General features: G+C 38.8%; 1 protein-coding gene across 3 annotated transcripts in view; it reads left to right on the top strand.

Moving 5' to 3' along the window:
• Nucleotides 1–19,408, top strand: part of MACO1 (macoilin 1) — a 55,723-nt gene that overhangs the window by 21,012 nt on the left and 15,303 nt on the right. For 2 of the 3 annotated variants that reach the window (XM_082423103.1, XM_082423104.1), the window contains exons 4-6: nucleotides 97–220; nucleotides 1,763–1,941; nucleotides 3,190–3,691. The exons of the other annotated variant lie outside the window; for it this stretch is intronic. In XM_082423103.1, the coding sequence (XP_082279229.1) occupies nucleotides 97–220; nucleotides 1,763–1,941; nucleotides 3,190–3,691 (805 nt within the window). The remainder of the gene's footprint in view (nucleotides 1–96; nucleotides 221–1,762; nucleotides 1,942–3,189; nucleotides 3,692–19,408) is intronic. 3 annotated transcript variants of the gene reach the window in all.

Below are 19,408 nucleotides of genomic sequence, written 5' to 3'. Positions count from 1 at the left end.
TTAAAGTTACTGTAGTTGAACCAGTCTCCCAAACAACCCATCTGTTATATTAGTTAATGTTTCATTGATGCTTGTCTCTCTGCTGCTTTCCCACAGAAAGGGGAGTGTGTTTGCCCACAGTATCCCTCTGGATACTCTTTGTTTATATTGAAGCAGCAATTAGATTTAAAGATCTCAAAAATTTTCATGTAGACCTTTGTCGTCCATTTGCTGCTCACTGGTGAGTATTATGTGTATTCTTAATCTGTAATCCAATTCAGTGTTTTCAATGTAGAATGGTAATTTCAATTGTAAATTTTTTCTCAAAGATATTACATGAATCCAGAAGACAACGTAACATGGTGTGGTAAAGAACATGAGCCCTCTAGTCAGGCAGATGGGTGTTTGAATCCCAGCTCTGCCCCCTTACAGCTTTGTTGCCTTGGATATGTCACCCTCTCTAAGCCTTAGTTCTCTTACCTATATATTGGGAACCTGTCTCATGGGGTGTCATGGGAAAGATGAAATAAGGTGATATATGTAAAGTGTTTAACTTAATGCCAAGCACATAGGTGTCTGATACATGTTATCTATTTTTATTGTAATCAGATAATGATTCCAAAAAGTCTTAATGAAATATATGGCTATTTCATGGAGCTTAAGTGAATTTACAGTTTCCTTTCCCTATTTACAAAAGTAAGAGAATATTATTAATAATTTTTTAAGGAATATTATTTTTAACCTTAAACCATGAAACGTGTTTTAAAATGAGCTTGATTCTTGTTTATATCTATTGCGGAAATAACCACGTAATGTATATTTCTTTTAAATACACCAATTTTTGCTAATATTTATGGCAGAAACCAAAACAAATAGGAATCAACAACAAAAAAATAGTTTCCAATATGTTTGAAGTCTTTTCACAAACAAGTGAATTAAATAAACCTGGTCAGTAAAACTTGTCACTTTAAATTTGTGGTGTGATCATGTTTAGACTAATTATAATTGTTGTTTTCATGTTAATGAAGCTTAATATGAGTTTCAACAGTGTTTTCAGAGACTTTGAAATGATATTAGACAGACTGATGAGTTGAATGAAAATATTTCAACTTTTTATCCCAGAGATTAGAGTTGTAAGTACAGCTGGTTTAATTCGTTGGTACAAACCAAATGTTGGCACTGATAACATCAGATACTTAGTTAAATGATGCTTGAATTTATGTTTGATAGAGTGTTTATGTATGAACTAATTTTCCAGGAATAGCTGGTGACAGTACCCCTCAGGCAGCAAGAAGATTAGTCACCTGAATTTGACCCCGTCTTCTAGTATTAAAAACCAAATGATGTCCTTTTGATTTTTTAACACTTGTAATGTTTACTTATGACCACTCATAAAATCTCTACCCTGTTAGTTTTTAAAAGCATACAGATGCCTAAGTTCTAATCATGCATAAGGCAGTTCAGTGTTAATCAAAGACATTAGCCACTGTATCCATCAGTCCCTTCGGTAACTCCTTGAGTTCATTTGAAGAATGCCAAAGTCTGATGGGCAGCCTCTTACGGTCCAGCAGTCCTGCTGTTCCCTGGGGGTTTGTTCTACGTGCCAGCTGCCTCTGATTTCCACAGCACGCATTACACACTACGTGTGTGTTTACTGAATGCTCAACTGTCATCATCATCTAGAATTTATTTCTTAATTTCAGTCATAGGTGTCCTCATGTGCTTGATGCACGTGTTGTTTGTTTTTAACTTAAAATTACTGGCGGGATTGTCTTCTTTCTAGTATTGGGTACCCTGTGGTGACTTTGGGCTTTGGCTTCAAAAGTTATGTAAGCTACAAAATGCGGTTGAGGAAGCAAAAGGAAGTGCAAAAAGAGAACGAATTTTACATGCAGCTTCTTCAACAAGCCCTCCCCCCAGAGCAACAGATGCTACAAAAGCAAGAAAAAGAGGCCGAGGAAGGTAGGTCTTTACTCTAAAGCTATTGACTCAATAGGTTAGTCATTATTTTGTCTGTCAGGTTTTTTTTTGTTTTGTTTTGTTTTTTCAGAAAAGTTGCTAGGGCTCTGGAAAATTACCAAGGCTTTTCCTGTTTTCTGGTGTGCCTCTTCAGGGCTGTTGCTTTGTTTGGTCATGAAATACAGAATGTGCGTGATGTTTTCTACCTAGTGTCTAAAGGCCATGTGCTTTTAAATACGTTTATTTTATTATTTTTATATATTTCATTTTTATAGCTTATTTTCTATTTTAGTATTTTATTTGTTATAAATATTTTAAAATATTTATCCTCAGTAACAAAACAGTGTATATAACTATGTGCATTTGTAATTGAAGCAAACCAAGAACCAAAGTATAAGCAAGATAGAGATGTAAACATATATAATTGTTTTATAAGTCAAAATTCTTCTGACTAGAGCAAAGATGGCTAGGTCTCACTTTAAATGGTTTGTATAATGCAACATGGATCTCAGATTGACCTTTTTCTAATACAACCTCTCTCATGAATATATAACCAATTCAGTAGATGAATTGACAGCAATACCAGTTTTCTTTGGTTTGAGAGGGTCACGTTTTTAGTTGATACATGACAAAATCTTATTCTCTGGTGTGGTGCAAAATTATCTCTTCAAGTAGACTTTGACAAGTTGGAATATGTAGACCTGATACAGAAAATTCTTTGTAAGTGGCCTAGTAAATGATAATAGACTTATTATTACTTTAATGATAGAGTCCAGGCAAAGGATAGATGCCCTGTATCCTAACATCACACCTTTTTGTTTCATTTAATCTCTTTCTTTGCAGTAAAATTATTAAGTTTGTTTAAGCATCTTTTAAAATGTGACCTTCTAAGAGTATGATCTGCCTGTGTCCTGTCACCCCCGTGATAGACAAGTTTGATTTGACTGATAAGTGAAGTATGACTTAATTATAAAATCCTCGTATTATTTTCAAGGCCAAAACTTTAATGGCTTGGTGTTTATAAATGATGGCGATTTTCTAAATGTGCAGCTTCTCAAATTTATTTGGATTTGCTTCTTGAAGTTAGCATAATGTGGTGTGGTTATTGCTTCTGAATGAGTTTGCAACTTAATGTAGTGAGTTTCTAAGTGTAGATGATGCAGTTTATTGAATCAATCCATTGTGTTTTTTTACAACTAAATATTCCAGTGTGGGTTTTTTTTGCTTGTTGGTTTGTTTTTGGTATTGTAGCAGCCAAAGGATTACCTGATATGGATTCCTCAATCCTCATACACCACAACGGAGGTATCCCAGCCAATAAAAAACTCTCCACAACTTTGCCAGAGATAGAATACCGAGAAAAAGGGAAAGAAAAAGACAAAGATGCCAAAAAACACAACCTTGGAATAAATAACAACAATATTCTACAACCTGTAGACTCTAAAATACAAGAAATTGAGTATATGGAAAACCATATCAATAGTAAAAGATTAAATAATGATCTCGTGGGAAGTACAGAAAATCTCTTGAAAGAGGACTCATGCACTGCTTCCTCAAAAAACTACAAAAACGCCAGTGGAGTTGTGAACTCCTCACCTCGAAGTCACAGCGCCACAAATGGGAGCATTCCTTCCTCATCTAGTAAAAACGAGAAGAAGCAGAAATGCCCTAGCAAGAGCCCAAGTGCACACAAGGACTTAATGGAAAACTGTATTCCTAATAACCAGCTAAGCAAACCAGATGCACTGGTAAGGTAAGTGTGTGTGCTGTGACCTTACCAACACTTTCCATAAACTTGACTTAGGTCTTGAAAAACACACTTCCAAGTGTGCCTGTAGGAATTGTTTGTGATCAGATACTGTGACAATTAACTTTGTGGTGTTTGACATTTAGTGTTTCTTTCACATGGGTTTGTTGATCACCTGTGCCGTTGTCCAGAAGCATTGACTCCAGCTCTTTCCAGTGTTCTGAGTGAGTGGTGACAGTGATTACTTTCCACATTTGACAAATTTACATGTAATTTGATTCTTCTCATGGTTTTGAGAGGCATATCTTTAGTCCTTGACCTTTTCTGTTTGCGTATCCAAAGTTCTTGTGGCATAGACACAAAAAGAAGAGTGTGTGTCCTGTTCATGCAAATCTTTGTCAGACAGATAGAAAAATGAGGGTGGGGGTGGAGAAAGTTGTCCTTTACCACTTTGGACTTGTTCTTGATTGTCCACTTAAAATATGAATTATCTCCCAAATAATTCTGGGAAAGTTAGGTTTGAAAAATAATCTCTTTCTAAAAATTCCATAGGTAAATACAGTTGATCCTTGAACAGCGCGGGTTTGAACTGCATGGGACCACTTATATGTGTTTATTTTTCAATAGTAAATACTACAGTACTACATAGTCCTTGGTTGGTTGAATTTGCAGATGTGGAAGAACCGTGGATATGGAGGGCCAACTGTAAATTACACTGGGATTGACCCCCACATTGTTCAAGGGTCAACTGCACAGTGTTAGACATGGATTTTAATCAGAAATCTTCCTTTTCCCATCTTTAAGTTAAAGAGTAACGTTGTATTACCTTGACTGGCTCAGACTTAATTTTGCTGTATTTTATGTGTTTTATAAAATACACATATGTTCATTTTACTTCATATCTTTCTATTTGGAAACTGAAATCTGAATTGGAGCTTTTTTATTTTTTATTTTTTTCTCCTTATTTTTTATTTTTTAAAATTGAAGTATAGTTGATTTACAGTGTTGTGTTACTTTTTGGTGTACAGCAGAGTGATTCAGTTATACATATATATCTATATTCTTTTTCATATTCTTATCCATTATGGTTTATTACAGGATATTGAATATAGTCCCCTGTGCTATACAGTAGGACCTTGTTGTTTATTTTATATATAGTAGTTTGTATCTGCTAATCCCAAACTCCTAATTTATCCCTCCCCACCCCCTTTCCCCTTTGGTAACCATAAGTTTGTTTTCTATGTCTGTGTGTCTCTTTCTGTTTTGTAAATAAGTTCATTTGTATCATATTTTCAATTCCACATATAAGTGATATCATATGGTATTTGTCTTTCTCTTGCTTACTTCACTTAGTATGATAATCTCTGGGTCCATCCATGTTGCTGTAAATGTCATTATTTCAAGGAGCTTTTTAAAAATACATAACTCAAGAGGGCACTTGTAACTCCTTCCCTCCACTAAGTTATCTTTGTTGCTCTTCCTTTGGCTTGCTTCAGAGCAGACAATTTATGAGGGAAGGTTTCTAGTGTTATGAATTATATGAATTAGATTATTAATTTGTTTCAGTCTTCTTACTGGCAGCTAGATGAAGGGAAATATATGTGGGTTCTACTGCTGAAGTCTCTAGAGGTTTCAGAGCCCTCTGCCACTTCTGGAAGCATACCATGCTGTTGCTGATGCCAGGCTGGCATCCACATCTGTTTGTTTTGACATTCTGCCCCATCATACCCTGCAGAGAAAACACTCAGCAGAGAACTCTCTTCCATTTGCCCATGAGAGAAAGACCAATTAGTTGACCTTCTATGTCAAAGGGAATATCCCACAAATTTACTATATGCTGTAAATGAAACATCTGCCACCATCTTTTTAACATCCTTTCTCCTACACAATTTTAATAATAGCAGTCAAGTCAAAACAGTTTTCCTCTGTAGGGTGTTGCAGAGAGAGAGCAGTCAAGGCTCAGTCTTGTGATACCACCTCACTTGGGCCCCACTTGTCATGTTGGTTGACTCTACTACCTGATCTGCCTTTAGTAAAGAATTTCAAGGTCTCAGATGGCCCATTTTCCAGTCGTGGGTCCAGTGCTCCTGTGCCTGCTCCTGGGGTATATACCTCTTCCTGTGGTCACTAATGTGTCCTCTGATGTGCCTTGATCTGAAGGGCCCCAGAATATTACTCTGCTTTAGGCAATACCTGCTGTCAGATACCTAAATATAAAATGTTATATTTAAATAGTTTTATAAGCTTCCATAGGATTATTTTCAACTTTTAATATAATATTATAAAAAATAAAGAGATGATATAAATATCCAACAATAGGGGAGAAATTTAAATAATTATGGTCCATCTATTCCATAGATTTTTAATACGGAAATTACAAAATCATATTTCTGAGCCATATTAAATAATATAGGGAAGTGCTTATGACATAATATTTCGTGAAGAAAGTAGAAAGCAATCTTATTAAAAACATTTTGTCTTTCTAATATACACAGAGAAAGGATTTGAAGGAAAAGGAACCAGAATGATAACAATAGTTAATTGCTCCATGATAGTATGGGGGCTTTTAATTTTTCTTCTGTCTTTCATGCATTTTCAAGTTTTTCTATGATGAACAACAATGAAAGTTTATAAAAGGAAAAGTATATCTATCCTAGCGAATTACCACACTATCCCTCGCCCTTCTTGGCTATCTCCTGTTTCTTCTTCGTTGACTTCATGTATGTTTTGATGAATATTAATAAGACTGTAACGGATCCAAACCTGACATGTTTGAGCTGTTAGCCATAGAGTGGATTTGTTATCTTCAGATGGAAAGGGCTGGGCTCAGTGGTTTCTAAAGCTCCTTCTGATGCAAACATACATGGGCTGACAGTATGTACATGAGTCCTTTGCTCCTGCAGGTACACCCAAGGCTGTGTATAGGTCCAGGCTGGCTATAAGGATAAGACTGATCATCCCTTTTATAAAGCTTTTTTTTAAAATCATTTGAAAACCAGTACTGTATTATTAATAGTAAATTAATTGCAGCACATTCTACATAGCTATGTCTGTCTCAGTATCATGGTTGAAAACTACTATATTTGAGGAACCAATTCATTGACTTTGGGGGGAATATTCATTAGTACACCACCTTCAAAGAATTCTTGGAGATCGGTGTGGCTGTCAAAATAAGGTTCGATGGTTGTTCCCTGTGAAGGAGCAAGCAGTCCTTCAGGTCTTTTCACCGTCTCTCCAAGCTCCAAGGATGTTCTCTAGTGTGCTGTACACCACAGGCTGGCAGACCACTGCACACAGGCCAAAGCTGGCCCACTGCCTGTTTTTGTAAAAAAAAGTTTTGTTGAAACATAGCCACGCTCATTCATTTACATAGTGTCTATGGCTGCTTTATTGTGGCAGAGTTGAGTAGCTGCGCCAGAGACTCTATGGCCTACAAAGCCAAAGATGTTTGCTCCTAGCCCATAACAGAAAAAGTATGCTGATAGATCCACTAAGGTGGGGGAAGGTGGGGAACTTGGCAGTAAGTGTTGCCTGTAGGCTCCTTCCCAGGAAAAGTTTGGGAACTTGCTAAAGCCACTCCAAAGTCCTCTTTCGGTTTGAGAAATACGTATGTTACAAAATGACCCAATTTCTGCCAGCTTGATTTCTGAGTTCTTTACCCAGGTTATTTAGAAACAGACTTATAATATTGGTAGCCAAAAATATTTTTAATTCTGACGTGGAGAAAACTTCTAGACATAAACAAAAAAGCAATGAGGAAGATCAGTTATTTTAAGTAAGTGCTGGGTTAGAAAGGAATCCTGTAAATTAGAGTGAGGTTTGCTCAATTTTTTTCTTCAGTGGTCAATTTTAAAATATTTTAAGTGTGAAAAAATTATAGAAAATTTAGGTGGAAAAAGGAGGAAATATATGACACAAATCACTGTTAAATTTTTGTTGTATTTTCATCAACTAAATTTATATAGTTGTGGCCATAGTGTTTGTGTAGGTTTTTTTTTATTAATTTTTATTGGAGTATAGTTGCTTTATAGTGTTGTGTTAGTTTCTGCTGTACAGCAAAGTGAATCAGTTATATGTATACATATATCCCCTCTTTTAGATTGCCTTCCCATTTAGGTCATCACAGAGCATTGAGTAGAGTTCCCTGTGCTGTACAGTAGGTTCTCATTAGTTGTCTGTTTTATACATAGTAGTGTATATATGTCAATCCCAATCTCCCAATTCATCCCACCCCCTCCTTCCCCCATTGGTATCCATAAGTTTGTTCGCTATGTTTGTGTAGTTTTGTGTCCTGCTTTTTTCACCTAAATTATATTGAAATCATTTTCCCAATTTAGCCTAACCCTGGTTTTCACTTGATGTGGAATATTCCATGGCAGGTCTGTGTGATCATTCAGTGGTCACTCTAAGATCCGGCAGGTCAGGGTGCGACACCTGAGCTGCTTTCCTGTAGTTTCAGGGCCTGCAAGCAGAAGAGCCAACACTTTTGTTTGTACTTGGCACAAAGCTCCCTCTCAAATACAGCCCAAGACTGTGGGGTTTCTTGTTGGGGTTTGTTACTTGTTTCAATTTCCTGGTTAAGGGAGAGAATTTAAAACTGGGTACAAAATGTAAAGGGATCCATATTCTGTAGAAATGTGGAAGCAAAAGTCTCTTCTTGGTTTATTTCCATCCCGCCTTTTCTTTCTTTGTTTTTTGTGTTCAAGACAGAAGATTAACCTTTCTTGTTTCTAGTGCTTATTCTTAATAAGATATCAACTCTTTAAGTAGTTGAATAATGTTTGGTGTGAAGAGTCATGAAGGAAAAGTATCCACAGTTTGCCTAGTAGAGATACATTTTACAAAACTGAGTAGAATTTAGAATGATGGGTTTCTTTTTTGGAACTGCAGGAGTTCTAAGAGACAGACCAGCCTCCCCAACCCTGTCTTTTTAGCAGAGAAGTAAACAAGCCCTACAAGAGTAAATGGCTAGTCCAAGTAACCCAGCTAGAGTGGCAGTTACCAGGACCGGAACCGAAATTTCTTGACTTCTGCCTTTGCTGTTATACCATGCTGCTTAAAAAAAAAAGTTTTATCAACCTGCTTTATTTTTCTGGTTTTTAAAAAAATTTTGTGTTTTTTTGTTTGTGTTTTAAATGCACATACAGCTAAAGCTGACATAAGGATTGGCACCAGAGCTAAATTTTATGCTCTCATGGCTAAAATCTATAGAAGAAATGCTTAGAATTTCAGAATTCATTTAATTTTACATTTTTCTAGAGATATGCTCTTTTAAGTGTTTTAAAAATTCTTGCTCTTGCCAAAGATGCAGGGGTGTACTTATTTCTGAACAGAAGGGGGTCATCCACTCATACCCTTGAAAGCTTACAGGGTCTCTGAGAATTCAGTTCTGGTTAGGGCTACGTGGGAGTTAGTCTGGTTCAGATAGCCTAGAGCCACCCAGCAGGAAATTTGCCCTTTAGGAATAAATCTGGGGTAGGCCTAGCTTGACAGCAGCAGACCGAAGAGCCTTGAATTGGAAAACTTAGGATTGGGGATGTAACCATCAACTTACCCTGAGGAAAGGCCACCAGTGACTGCTTTGAAGGCCTGAGGTGCTGGGGTGTGGGCATGGCCATGGTGGTAAGTTCTGAGGGTGAGGGTGGGGTGGGTTCTCTTCAGGGGAAAGTGGAAATCTGGGATATGTTTTCGTATGCTGAAAAGTCACTCTTTTTTCCTCTCTAAATTCATTTGGTTATTTTAAGCACACCAAAATGTTATTACTCATAAGTTAGTTTGTTCATACAGTTCTGCTTATTTGGAGACTTGAGAGCCTTGGGAGAAAAGGAGAAAACGTGTATCAGGATTTTTCCAGTAATCACTAAGCAAGTGTGATAGCCCTGACTCAGAGGGGAGGGAGGAGGAGAGGAGGGATAGAGAAGCACTTTAAGACATCTTAACTCATTCACTGACACTGAGGAGTGTTTAACTTACACTCATACCCAGGAACTAACTTATATTACTAGACCTGGGTCTTAGGGAAATATTTTGGGATCATATAGATTAATGACAACATACTTTATAAATAGGCCTTATAATGTTCTGATCCATCCATGAGTATATTGATTGTGTTTTTAGTAGCTGTGATATGAGTATTTGTGACTAATCTCTTTCTAGGTTAAGCTGGTAGGTGAGCAAAATGTCACTGGTCTTCATTCCACTTTCTAGCCCATATAAACCTTGTGTTTATGTTTTATGATTTTATGTTTTTCTTAAGGGGGACGAAGATAGCAAAAGCTAACAACAGCCAACTTTCTTCTTTGACAGTACTTGCTGGTGCCACAGATTGCTCAGGTAGTTTGACTAGCAGTTCTCAGTCTTTGTACTTCTGAATTTATACTTGCCTCCAGACACCAGCATTTGAGATTGTCATCTAACCCTCTGCCTTATAGAAGGATCCTTAGTGTGGTCTTGCTGTTTGGGGAAAAACAACAGACAGTTTACACTACTTCCTATTTTTCATTTCCCACATTTTAAGATGTCTACACACAATTAAAAATTATATATCCATTGAAAGGAAATGGCCATATTTTTAGATACTGATTTTTAATAATCAGTGGGTTCAGTATGATTTTGGTGTGAATAGCTGTGCAAAAGAACAAAGTAAAGAGAATCCAAGAAGCCCCTGTTCTGTCATCTTAGAGATTGTAGGCACAAAGCGAGGGTAGAATCCCAAGTTGAGACCTGACTATGGGAAAGAAACAAGACAGAGCAGTCAATTCCAGAGGAAGAGCCCACGAGCATTCCCTGAGACAGGTACTCCAGGGGGAGGTGGCCTTTTATGGACCTTTCCAGCCCTCTCCCAAGTCCCTAAAGAGTCCTACGTGGGAAATCACAGTAGTTTAAGTGGGGAAGGTTACAAAGGAGTCTCTTGAAAGGTGGAAACCCATCTTAAAAGAAGGTAATGGAAACACCCCAAGATTGATTGTTAAAGGGGCGGAAATAGCAAAAAAGATCACATGGTATGAACCATTAACAAAATATGGTTAGGTATCATTCTTATATACACAGAAAATTATTTGAAATAGTATACACCAAATGGTCAATTGTAGTTGATTATAGGAGATGTTTACTTTCTACATTGTGTATTTCTACATACTTTGAATTTTTACACGGGCTTATTATGCCCATAAACGAATGTAAGCTTGACGAGGGCAGGGACCTCCTTTTTTCTTGTCTGCCACAGTACACAGTGATTGCCACAGGGTAGATGCTCAGTAAATACTTGTTGAATGAATATTACCTTTGTGCAGGGAAAATACTAGATGGGGGCAGGGGGAGGAAAGATGCAGTGCAGTGCAACTCAAAGGCTTTTGAAGGTGGAAAACCTAAATATTACATTAGACCAGGCCAAGGACCTGCCATCCAGTGTCAAAGTATTTGTTGTTCTTGAGTAAGTTGTTACTGATTTTATTTCTAAAAAATAGAAGGACTTTCCACTCTAAGCCCTTTTCCTTGGTATTTCCCAGGAAGTTTTAAAATTAAGTACTCTGTCAGGACTTTTTTCCAGGCTGTGAGGAGGTTTAAGAATTTCTGGAAGTTACAAGGGCAAGGGGAGAAAACTCCTCCAAGGGACTTTTGAAAAAGCCATTTGCTCTGCCAGTGGGTTGGTTGTTCCTCAGGGCCAAGGAACCTAGGCACAAGCCACACGTCAGCCAAGAACTCGGAGGGAATCTCAGTTTGCCTTGTCTTATTCGTCTTTCCTGCTGGGTCTTGCCTTCTCTCTTCCCCCTTAGCTCTAGCCATTCTCTTTGTCTTTGTGGTAGCTGGAGAGAGAGCTTAGATCTCATGTTTCCAACCTTCCCTCCAAGGAAATCCCCCTGGTTAGAAAATGCATTGACTGCTTGTATGTCATCTCTGGTGCCAGAGAGAAAATGGTATATTTGTTTGTTTTCTTTTGCATTTGAATACATTTTGCTGTGTGTCAGGAATAGTTTGTGGAAGAAAATCTGACCTTGGGAGACAGTGACTGGGGCTTTGGGGCTTTACCCTGGCTGCTTTCCCTACGTGTGCTACCTGTCACCTGCATTGACAACCTGTGCTGCACGGTGACTTGCCTGACGCTCTCCTCGTGAGTGGTGGCTGCCAAAGTAGGCCTTTCCGCTTCCACAGGTGCATTTGACCATTTATTTGTAACAGTATCATTACTAGCTGAGAGGTAAAATTTAGTAAAAATACATGACATTTCAGAAAGAATTAGATTAAATATGTTGGATATAGCTGCTACTAAATTATTTGGAAATTATTAAGTGAAAATAAATTATTTGGAAATTATTAAGTGAAAAAAAAAGTAGTAGAGCCATATTTCTATTTATTAGTAAGTTCAGTGTCTCTGTGGAAACATGTTTTTAATTTGCTTTTTTTTTTAAAGTGCTCCTGACTTATTTATTTATTTATTTTAATTTTTTGGCTGTGTTGGGCCTTCGTTTCTATGCGAGGGCTTTCTCTAGTTGTGGCAAGCGGGGGGCCATTCTTCATCTCAGTGCGCGGGCCTTTCACTGTCGTGGCCTCTCTTGTTGCGGGGCACAGGCTCCGGACGCGCAGGCTCAGTAGTTGTGGCTCACGGGCCTAGTTGCTCCGCGGCATGTGGGATCTTCCCAGACCAGGGCTCGAACCCATGTCCCCTGCATTGGCAGGCAGATTCTCAACCACTGCGTCACCAGGGAAGCCCCATGGAAACATGTTTTTGATTTATATTAGTCTAGCATTGTTTCTGAGCAGATATACATTGTTGGACCTGATTTATTTTCATTTTCTGCCATGTTCATAATTTTTAAGGTACCTGTAGGTTTTATTTGGTTAGCTTTGTTTATTATATTAATTCATAATATAGTTTGAATTTATTTTAACCATTGCAGTGATTTAAAACTATAATATTCTGGTATATAAATGTGGTAATAGAAGCATGATAATTTTATACTTAAGCAAGCCTATTTTGTGACTTCAAAACCAAGCAGCACTTTAGAAGCTAGGCATTAATGAATTAAGCCAGCAGTTTACTTAATGTCTGCATATCCAGGTGATCAAAAAAGATCATTATCTATGTTGTATGGATAAATTATGAAATAACACAAATTATTTGGTGGGGGGAATCCACATTAGAAACATTTTTATGTTGAGTACTGAGAGTTTATTCTAACAACAGGGATTTCTGATTAGCCAGCTAGAAAGTTTCCTCCCTAGAATTCAGAAGGAACTACTATAAAATGTTGTGTTAAATTCTGAGTCAGTACCCCTGCTGGCACATAACGAACTGAGATTTCCAGCTAAGGGAATTAGGGGTGGATTCCCTGAAGGGGCGGGACTCCAAGGAAAAGGAACTGTATTCTTTAAATGTTACTCACGCTATCATTTAGAAACTGGCTATTTGAGTACTTTGACCGCCAGTGTGGGTATACTTCAGTCTGTGCAAATCTCTCTGGGATCTCTTAGACCTCTTTTCTAGTCAGCTGGGACTCTCAGAATTAAAGCAAGTTTTAGTTTCTTTTTTATGGAAAGAACGACAACTCCTCTCTCTCGTAAGGTACGTTTCACCTTTCTTGGTAGAGTGTTGTAACAGATTTGAAACAGAAACAGTATAATGAACTGGAAGGGACCACTGCCCTTACTGTCCCCCTGGCTCTAGAGAGGGTGTTGCAGACTCCGGCACGTACAGGAGCGAGGCAGGGCACAGGCGTGAGCAGGGGGCCGGGGTTGGCATCGTTCGTACTCAGTACTGCACCCGGCACGTGGGAGTTGGGAAGCACATGCCCTTCCAGACGGCCCAGCCAGGTGTTGCTGTGGGGGCCTGCTGTGTTGCAGGCCCAGTGTTGCTAAATCTTCTGATATTCAGAGGAGATGCCAAAATACGTGTCTTTATGTGAAATCTCACAGTTCCACAACATTTATTTTTACATCATGTGGGGGAGAGTGAAACAAAACATGTTCATGGGCCGGATTGGCTCACCAGTCTGTAACCTCTGCACCTGACCCTTCCTGTTATTCTTGTATTTTGTTCCATCGCCCACTGACCCCACCAGTCAAAAACTGGACTCCTGCAGGAAGGACTTGTAGTTAGGGGCAATCTGGTAATTCCCATGAACTGATCTGCCGTGTATTAATGGGACCTTTTTGCCTTCTCCTGTCCTTGAGTTCCATTTGCTCCTGGAAAACATGCACCTGTTGACAGTGCCCCTCCAGAGTCAAAGACTGCCACCTTTTTTGTTGCATCCTCACGCCTGACCGTGAGGCCTTCAGACCACTTAGAAGGAGAGGGGACAGCCTTATGATAAGAAGGGTAGTTTGGGTCTCTGGTGTTCCTCAAACCATACGGTATAGAGGCCTCCTGTGTCTAAGACAGGTGACTTACTCCACACCAAGGTGTTTTTCTGCCGTGTTCTTGGAGCATAAAATACACCGAAACAGGGGACATAGACACTGGTTATTCGCAGATTTCACAGACCAGCCAGTTTAGAATCTGGACCTCCCAGCACCATCCGCTGTAACGTGTGTATACTGTCAAGGCTGATGTCAGAGCAGTGCCTGCTCTCTTCTTTTACAGGGAGCCAGGGCAGGGTGGTAAACTGCAGCTCTAGAATCTAGATTTAGACAAACTATTGCTTTGATAGGAACTGATGAATGGGAAGTACAGGTAGTTGATGTAGATTTAGGAACTGAGTCGTCTTCTACTTCAGAAAATTAAGTTCCCCTTCCTTGGAGTGACCTAAAAAGTTTAGGAAGTAAAAGAGTTGGGTTTTCCCTAAGGCTTTCAGATTATTCTGAAACTGGCCTGTGACATGGGCAAATGTAAGAGTAACAGCGAATGTTGAAAAGCCATGGAAAGCAAATTAACAGCTTCCTCTTTTAAAATAACTTTTCTCCCAATCATAAAATGATAATTAAAACGTTAAAAATAAGTTATAGCTGTTGATTACTTCCAACTTTGAGAATAAAGAAGAGGTGGCCACTATCTTAATGTGTATCCTCTCAGTCTTTTTTTCTCTTGCATACATACATATTCTTTTCACAAAACGAAGCTCATACTATGTATAATGTTTTGTAATTGTCTTTTTCACTGACTGTATCATGAACATTCTCCCATGTCATTGAATATTCTTCCTCAGTGGTTTTTTTTTTTTTAATTAATTTATTTATTTTTTTGGCTGTGTTGGGTCTTTGTTGCTCCACGTGGGCTTTCTCTGGTTGCGGCAAGCGGGGGCTACTCTTCGTTGCGGTGCATGGGCTTCTCATCGCAGTGGCTTCTCTTGTTTTGGAGCGTGGGCTCTAGGCACGCGGGTTTCAGTAGTTGTGGCATGCGGGCTCAGTAGTTGTGGCTCGCAGGCTCAGTAATTGTGGTGCACAGGCTTAGTTGCTCCGCAGCATGTGGGATCTTCCCGGACCAGCGCTCGAACCCATGTCCCCAGCATTGGCAGGCGGATTCTTAACCACTGCGCCACCAGGGAAGACCCCAGTGGTTTTTTAATGGTGGCATGTCAGTCAGACACATGAATATACAATTTATTTAGCCACTCTTCTGTTGAATATTTGTGCTCCTGCTTTTTTTTTTCTTATTATAAATAATGCTGCAACAAACACACTTTTACACAAATCTTTGAGTGTATCTCCAGTGTGGGAGAGGGATGATGTATTAACAGATATGAACATTTTAAAGACTTTTTTGATACAGAGTATCATATCTGACCACATCCTTTAAGGACCTCATTAAAAATACTAGTTCATGGCACCCATAGCTTTATTCTTAAAAGGCTTCAAGAAGTCAGTTTCCTATTCTGTGAATGGCCAGTGAAATCCTCTAGATTTCCTTTCCTGTCTCTGTGTTCCTTAATGAAAATGAATGTGTTTGACAGATTAGGGAGCAGAGACATAAGGTACTTTGTATTATGGTTTCACCTAGCAATCAGGTCATCAGGCTGTTGCTTATTTTTGGATACTTGTGCCTGGTAAGCAATTGTAGTAACCACAGTGAGACCTGAGGCAGCTTCATTTCCTTATTTCCAAAGTTGTGGTTTATAGAATATACTAGAGCAGCTTCAAGTCAGTGTAGGCCTCACTTAAGATGAGAGACATTCGTGTTTTTATGTGAATGACCCATGCTACCCAGCCTGTCAGGGTGAATGACCTGGAAAGGGGGGAAGGGAAGGAGTTGGTAGAGAGGGTAAACAGTATTTCTTCTGGGGACACAGCTTTGATTTATGAGCTCAGTTTCCTGCATAGACAGCTGTGTGGTCCCTAAACAAGTCTTGTCTTGTATGATTAACGTATGCCAGGGGATCTCCTAATGGAATTAGGTACTTAGCGAGATAAAGCAGTTGCTCTTCATTCAGTCTTTTCATGTGCACCTGCCTTCCTGATAAGCAAATGCCCCTTTACCCCTGTCTCCTTCAGCCACTATTTAAACTAAAAATCTGGCGGCCTGCTGTAGATAGGTTGTTTCCAGAGCCTCATATATCATAACGCTGACCCTGTTCTAATCTAAGCACTGAAGAAATGGACACAGAACGAGGGTTAGAGACATGGTCTTGGAAGGGTTGGAAGAAACTTTAGAAATACACTTCCAGCTTCTAATTTTAGAGCACCGCCAGTCCCTGGCTTCAGAGAACTTATAGGCTTTTTAGAAATAAGATATATACACAGGAAAATATTAAAAACCAAAACAAATTTAAAAACAGCACAGGGAAATGGTTTAGTGCCAAACCAGAAACACCAACAGTAAGGGCTTTCAGATTTCAGAAGGAGAGGGAACTTTGGGCCCTTAGAAATCAGCACCTCATGGTGGAGAGTTTGGTTTTTGTTTTTATTTTTTAACTGGGTCTCGAATGAGTGAGATTTGAAAATTGGAGGCCATTCCTCCAGGAGGGAGGGGGGTGGTATAATGAAAGGCAGAAGATGTCTGGAAACAAGGAGTGGGTTGTTTTGGCTGGTATGATGGGTTTGTGAAGAAAACTCATCTTTCAGTCTTGGCTGTATCGTTTGAAGGTGACCTTCTGAAGCCCCTTTTCTTACGTAGTAAGCAGCACTCTTAAGTTCTGTGTTGTCGTGCAAGGCCTACAGCATCTCTGTCACAGCTTCTTAGAGCTCAGAGATAACCAGCAGAGCGGAGGCTCCTCATCTTCCTGACGGCCTCATGGGGTCAAGCTGGCGACCCATAGAAATATACACTTAGGTCATTTTCTGGAATGGGTATGGAGTCATCCGTAGGCGAAGTCCTGGCTGAGAAAAGGTCTCCCTCTTTTTTGCAGGACTTGCTTCCTGGGGAAATTTCCTGCCCCAAAGTCTTAAAGTTCTTCTGTGTTCTCAGTCAGGCCTCATAAAGCCTCAGGCTTTATAAAAACATGAAGGTACTGGCTCTACACATTGGAGACTTTTAAACTTTCATTGAAGTCATAGCACTGTGGCTGTAATTCAAGTAATTCACAAAGATAAGGATTACAAACACTTAGACATAAATATCTCCCTACCTTTTCAGATACTTAACAATACCTCTTTCAACTAAAAGCTGACACTTGAATACTGTACTTTGTTTTACTACCAGGTGTGCTTCAAGATGCTCATAGATATTTTTCCTACTTAGCCTGCCTTGAAAGACTCAGGTTTGAGCTTCATTCTTTTGGTCAGCTAGGAAATTACCCCTTATTAAAATGTGACTTTTTCCCTTAAAATTAAATAATTATCAACCATTTACATTATAGCTTACCTTAGTTGGGTGGAATGAGGGAGGAGATGAGGTAGAGTTGAGGTTTGGAGTGGGTAAGAGCGTTCCTCAACTTGGCAGTTTTGCTCTGAAGTCAGCTGGGCCGGCGAGTGGACCCCTGAGGAACGTTCGGCTGCTCCAGTGGCCCCACCTCTTGCTTGTGAGTTAGGTGCTCTGCTGGAGTTTAGAGGTAGCTTACAAGTTTAGAAGTTGATTTAAAATTTTATCGGTAAAGTGGCTCGGAAAGGTGCCTGGACCTAGCAGGTAACATTCTGAGTTGATTAGACCCCTGGCTTGTCTGATTGGGCCCAAATAGACTTTTTTTTTTTTAACATCTTTATTGGAGTATAATTGCTTTACAGTAGTGTGTTAGTTTCTGCTTTATAACAAAGTGAATCAGTTATACATATACATATGTTCCCATATCTCTTCCCTCTTGCATCTCCCTCCCTCCCACCCTCCCTATTCCACCCCTCTAGGTGGTCACAAAGCACAGAGCTCATCTCCCTGTGCTATGCGGTTGCTTCCCACTAGCTATCTATTTTACGTTTGGTAGTGTATATATGTCCATGCCACTCTCTCACTTTGTCACATCTTACCCTTCCCCCTCCCCATATCCTCAGGTCCATTCTCTAGTAGGTCTGTGTCTTTATTCCCGTCTTGCCACTAGGTTCTTCATGACCTTTTTTTTTTTATTGGACACATAGACTCCAGCTTTGCTGTGGGCCCTGTCTGTATCCCAAGTGGCAGCACTACTGGGCAGCCTTCGTAAGGGTGACTAGCGCCACGGGAGTTGGGCAAGGAGGGAACACTTATTTCCTGCTGAAGCCTTACCAAAGTTTGGTTAAGATCTGTCTGACCCATTATTTCTCTTTTTTGGATGAGTTTATAGTTCTGCTGGAGGAAAGTTCTCTTTTATCCCTTAATCTTCTACTGTGTAGGGAGGAGAGTAGGATTTAGTTCTGATAAATGGGTTTGAGCTTGGAGATGAAATTTTTTCCTCCTTTCTTTTGATTCCTGTTTACTGAAATTAGTTTTAAGGGTTATAAACTATTACTTCTGCCTCATTTTCTTCCTGGCCACGTGCTTCAAATTTAGGTTGCAACTATAGACATTTTAATAAAATCTCATGAATACATTTGAAGATTTTGCATTAACCTCTTAACACCATTTAATCAGTACTTCTTGGTGTTTCACAGCAATAAATTATATATCTGCATTTTACCTAGTAAGTACTGACCTTCAGCACAAAAGGGTTAAGTTTACCATTATGACAAGTAGTAGTTATCTGTCTAATAAATGTCAGTTCAACTTACTAATTCATGTAATTCTTTAAAAACTCATGTATACATTTTTTTATTGAGCATATGCAGAGATTGGTAGTACAGTACATCTGTGCAGTGTAATATTATGCAGCAATTAAGTTGTTTGTGAAAAGTTTCTAATAGTGTGAAAAGGTGCTTAAGATATGTAAACTATACATGTAATACTCTCTCAGCAATATGAAAAATGTTTACATGTGTTAAGAAAGAGAAAGAAAAAGACATACAGAAATGAAGTAAACCAAATGCAAATAGTGGTTCTGTCTGGATGAAAGGATTATGAGTTATTTACATGTTTATTCTTTATACTTTTCTGTTGTATGCAGTTTTTTATTTTGACTGGGTATCACTTTTGCAATAAAAACATAAATCCAATAAGGGGTTATAAATCATTTTACCACCTACCTCAGTTAAGATTTAAAATATAGTGAATGTTCAACACTAAATTAATGCTTTCTGCAGAGAGACAATGAAAAATTTCCCCTAATAAATTTTAAAAATTACTGAGAATTTACCATTTAGCACATTAAGTTATCTTACATGTTGTTACGCAGTTTCCTATAGACCAGTGTTTCTTAAACTGAGGAATGCTGTGTTAACTAACAGGTTTGCTGCAACTGTTTGGAAAACAGTCATTCAGAGTTTTACAGAACTAATGGCAACAGTTATGAA

The sequence above is a fragment of the Balaenoptera physalus genome (assembly GCF_965194825.1).
Source record: "Balaenoptera physalus genome assembly, chromosome: 1".
Classification (NCBI taxonomy): domain Eukaryota; kingdom Metazoa; phylum Chordata; class Mammalia; order Artiodactyla; family Balaenopteridae; genus Balaenoptera; species Balaenoptera physalus.
Note: the sequence above shows the minus strand (reverse complement) of the source record. Positions and strands in the feature narration are given on the sequence as shown.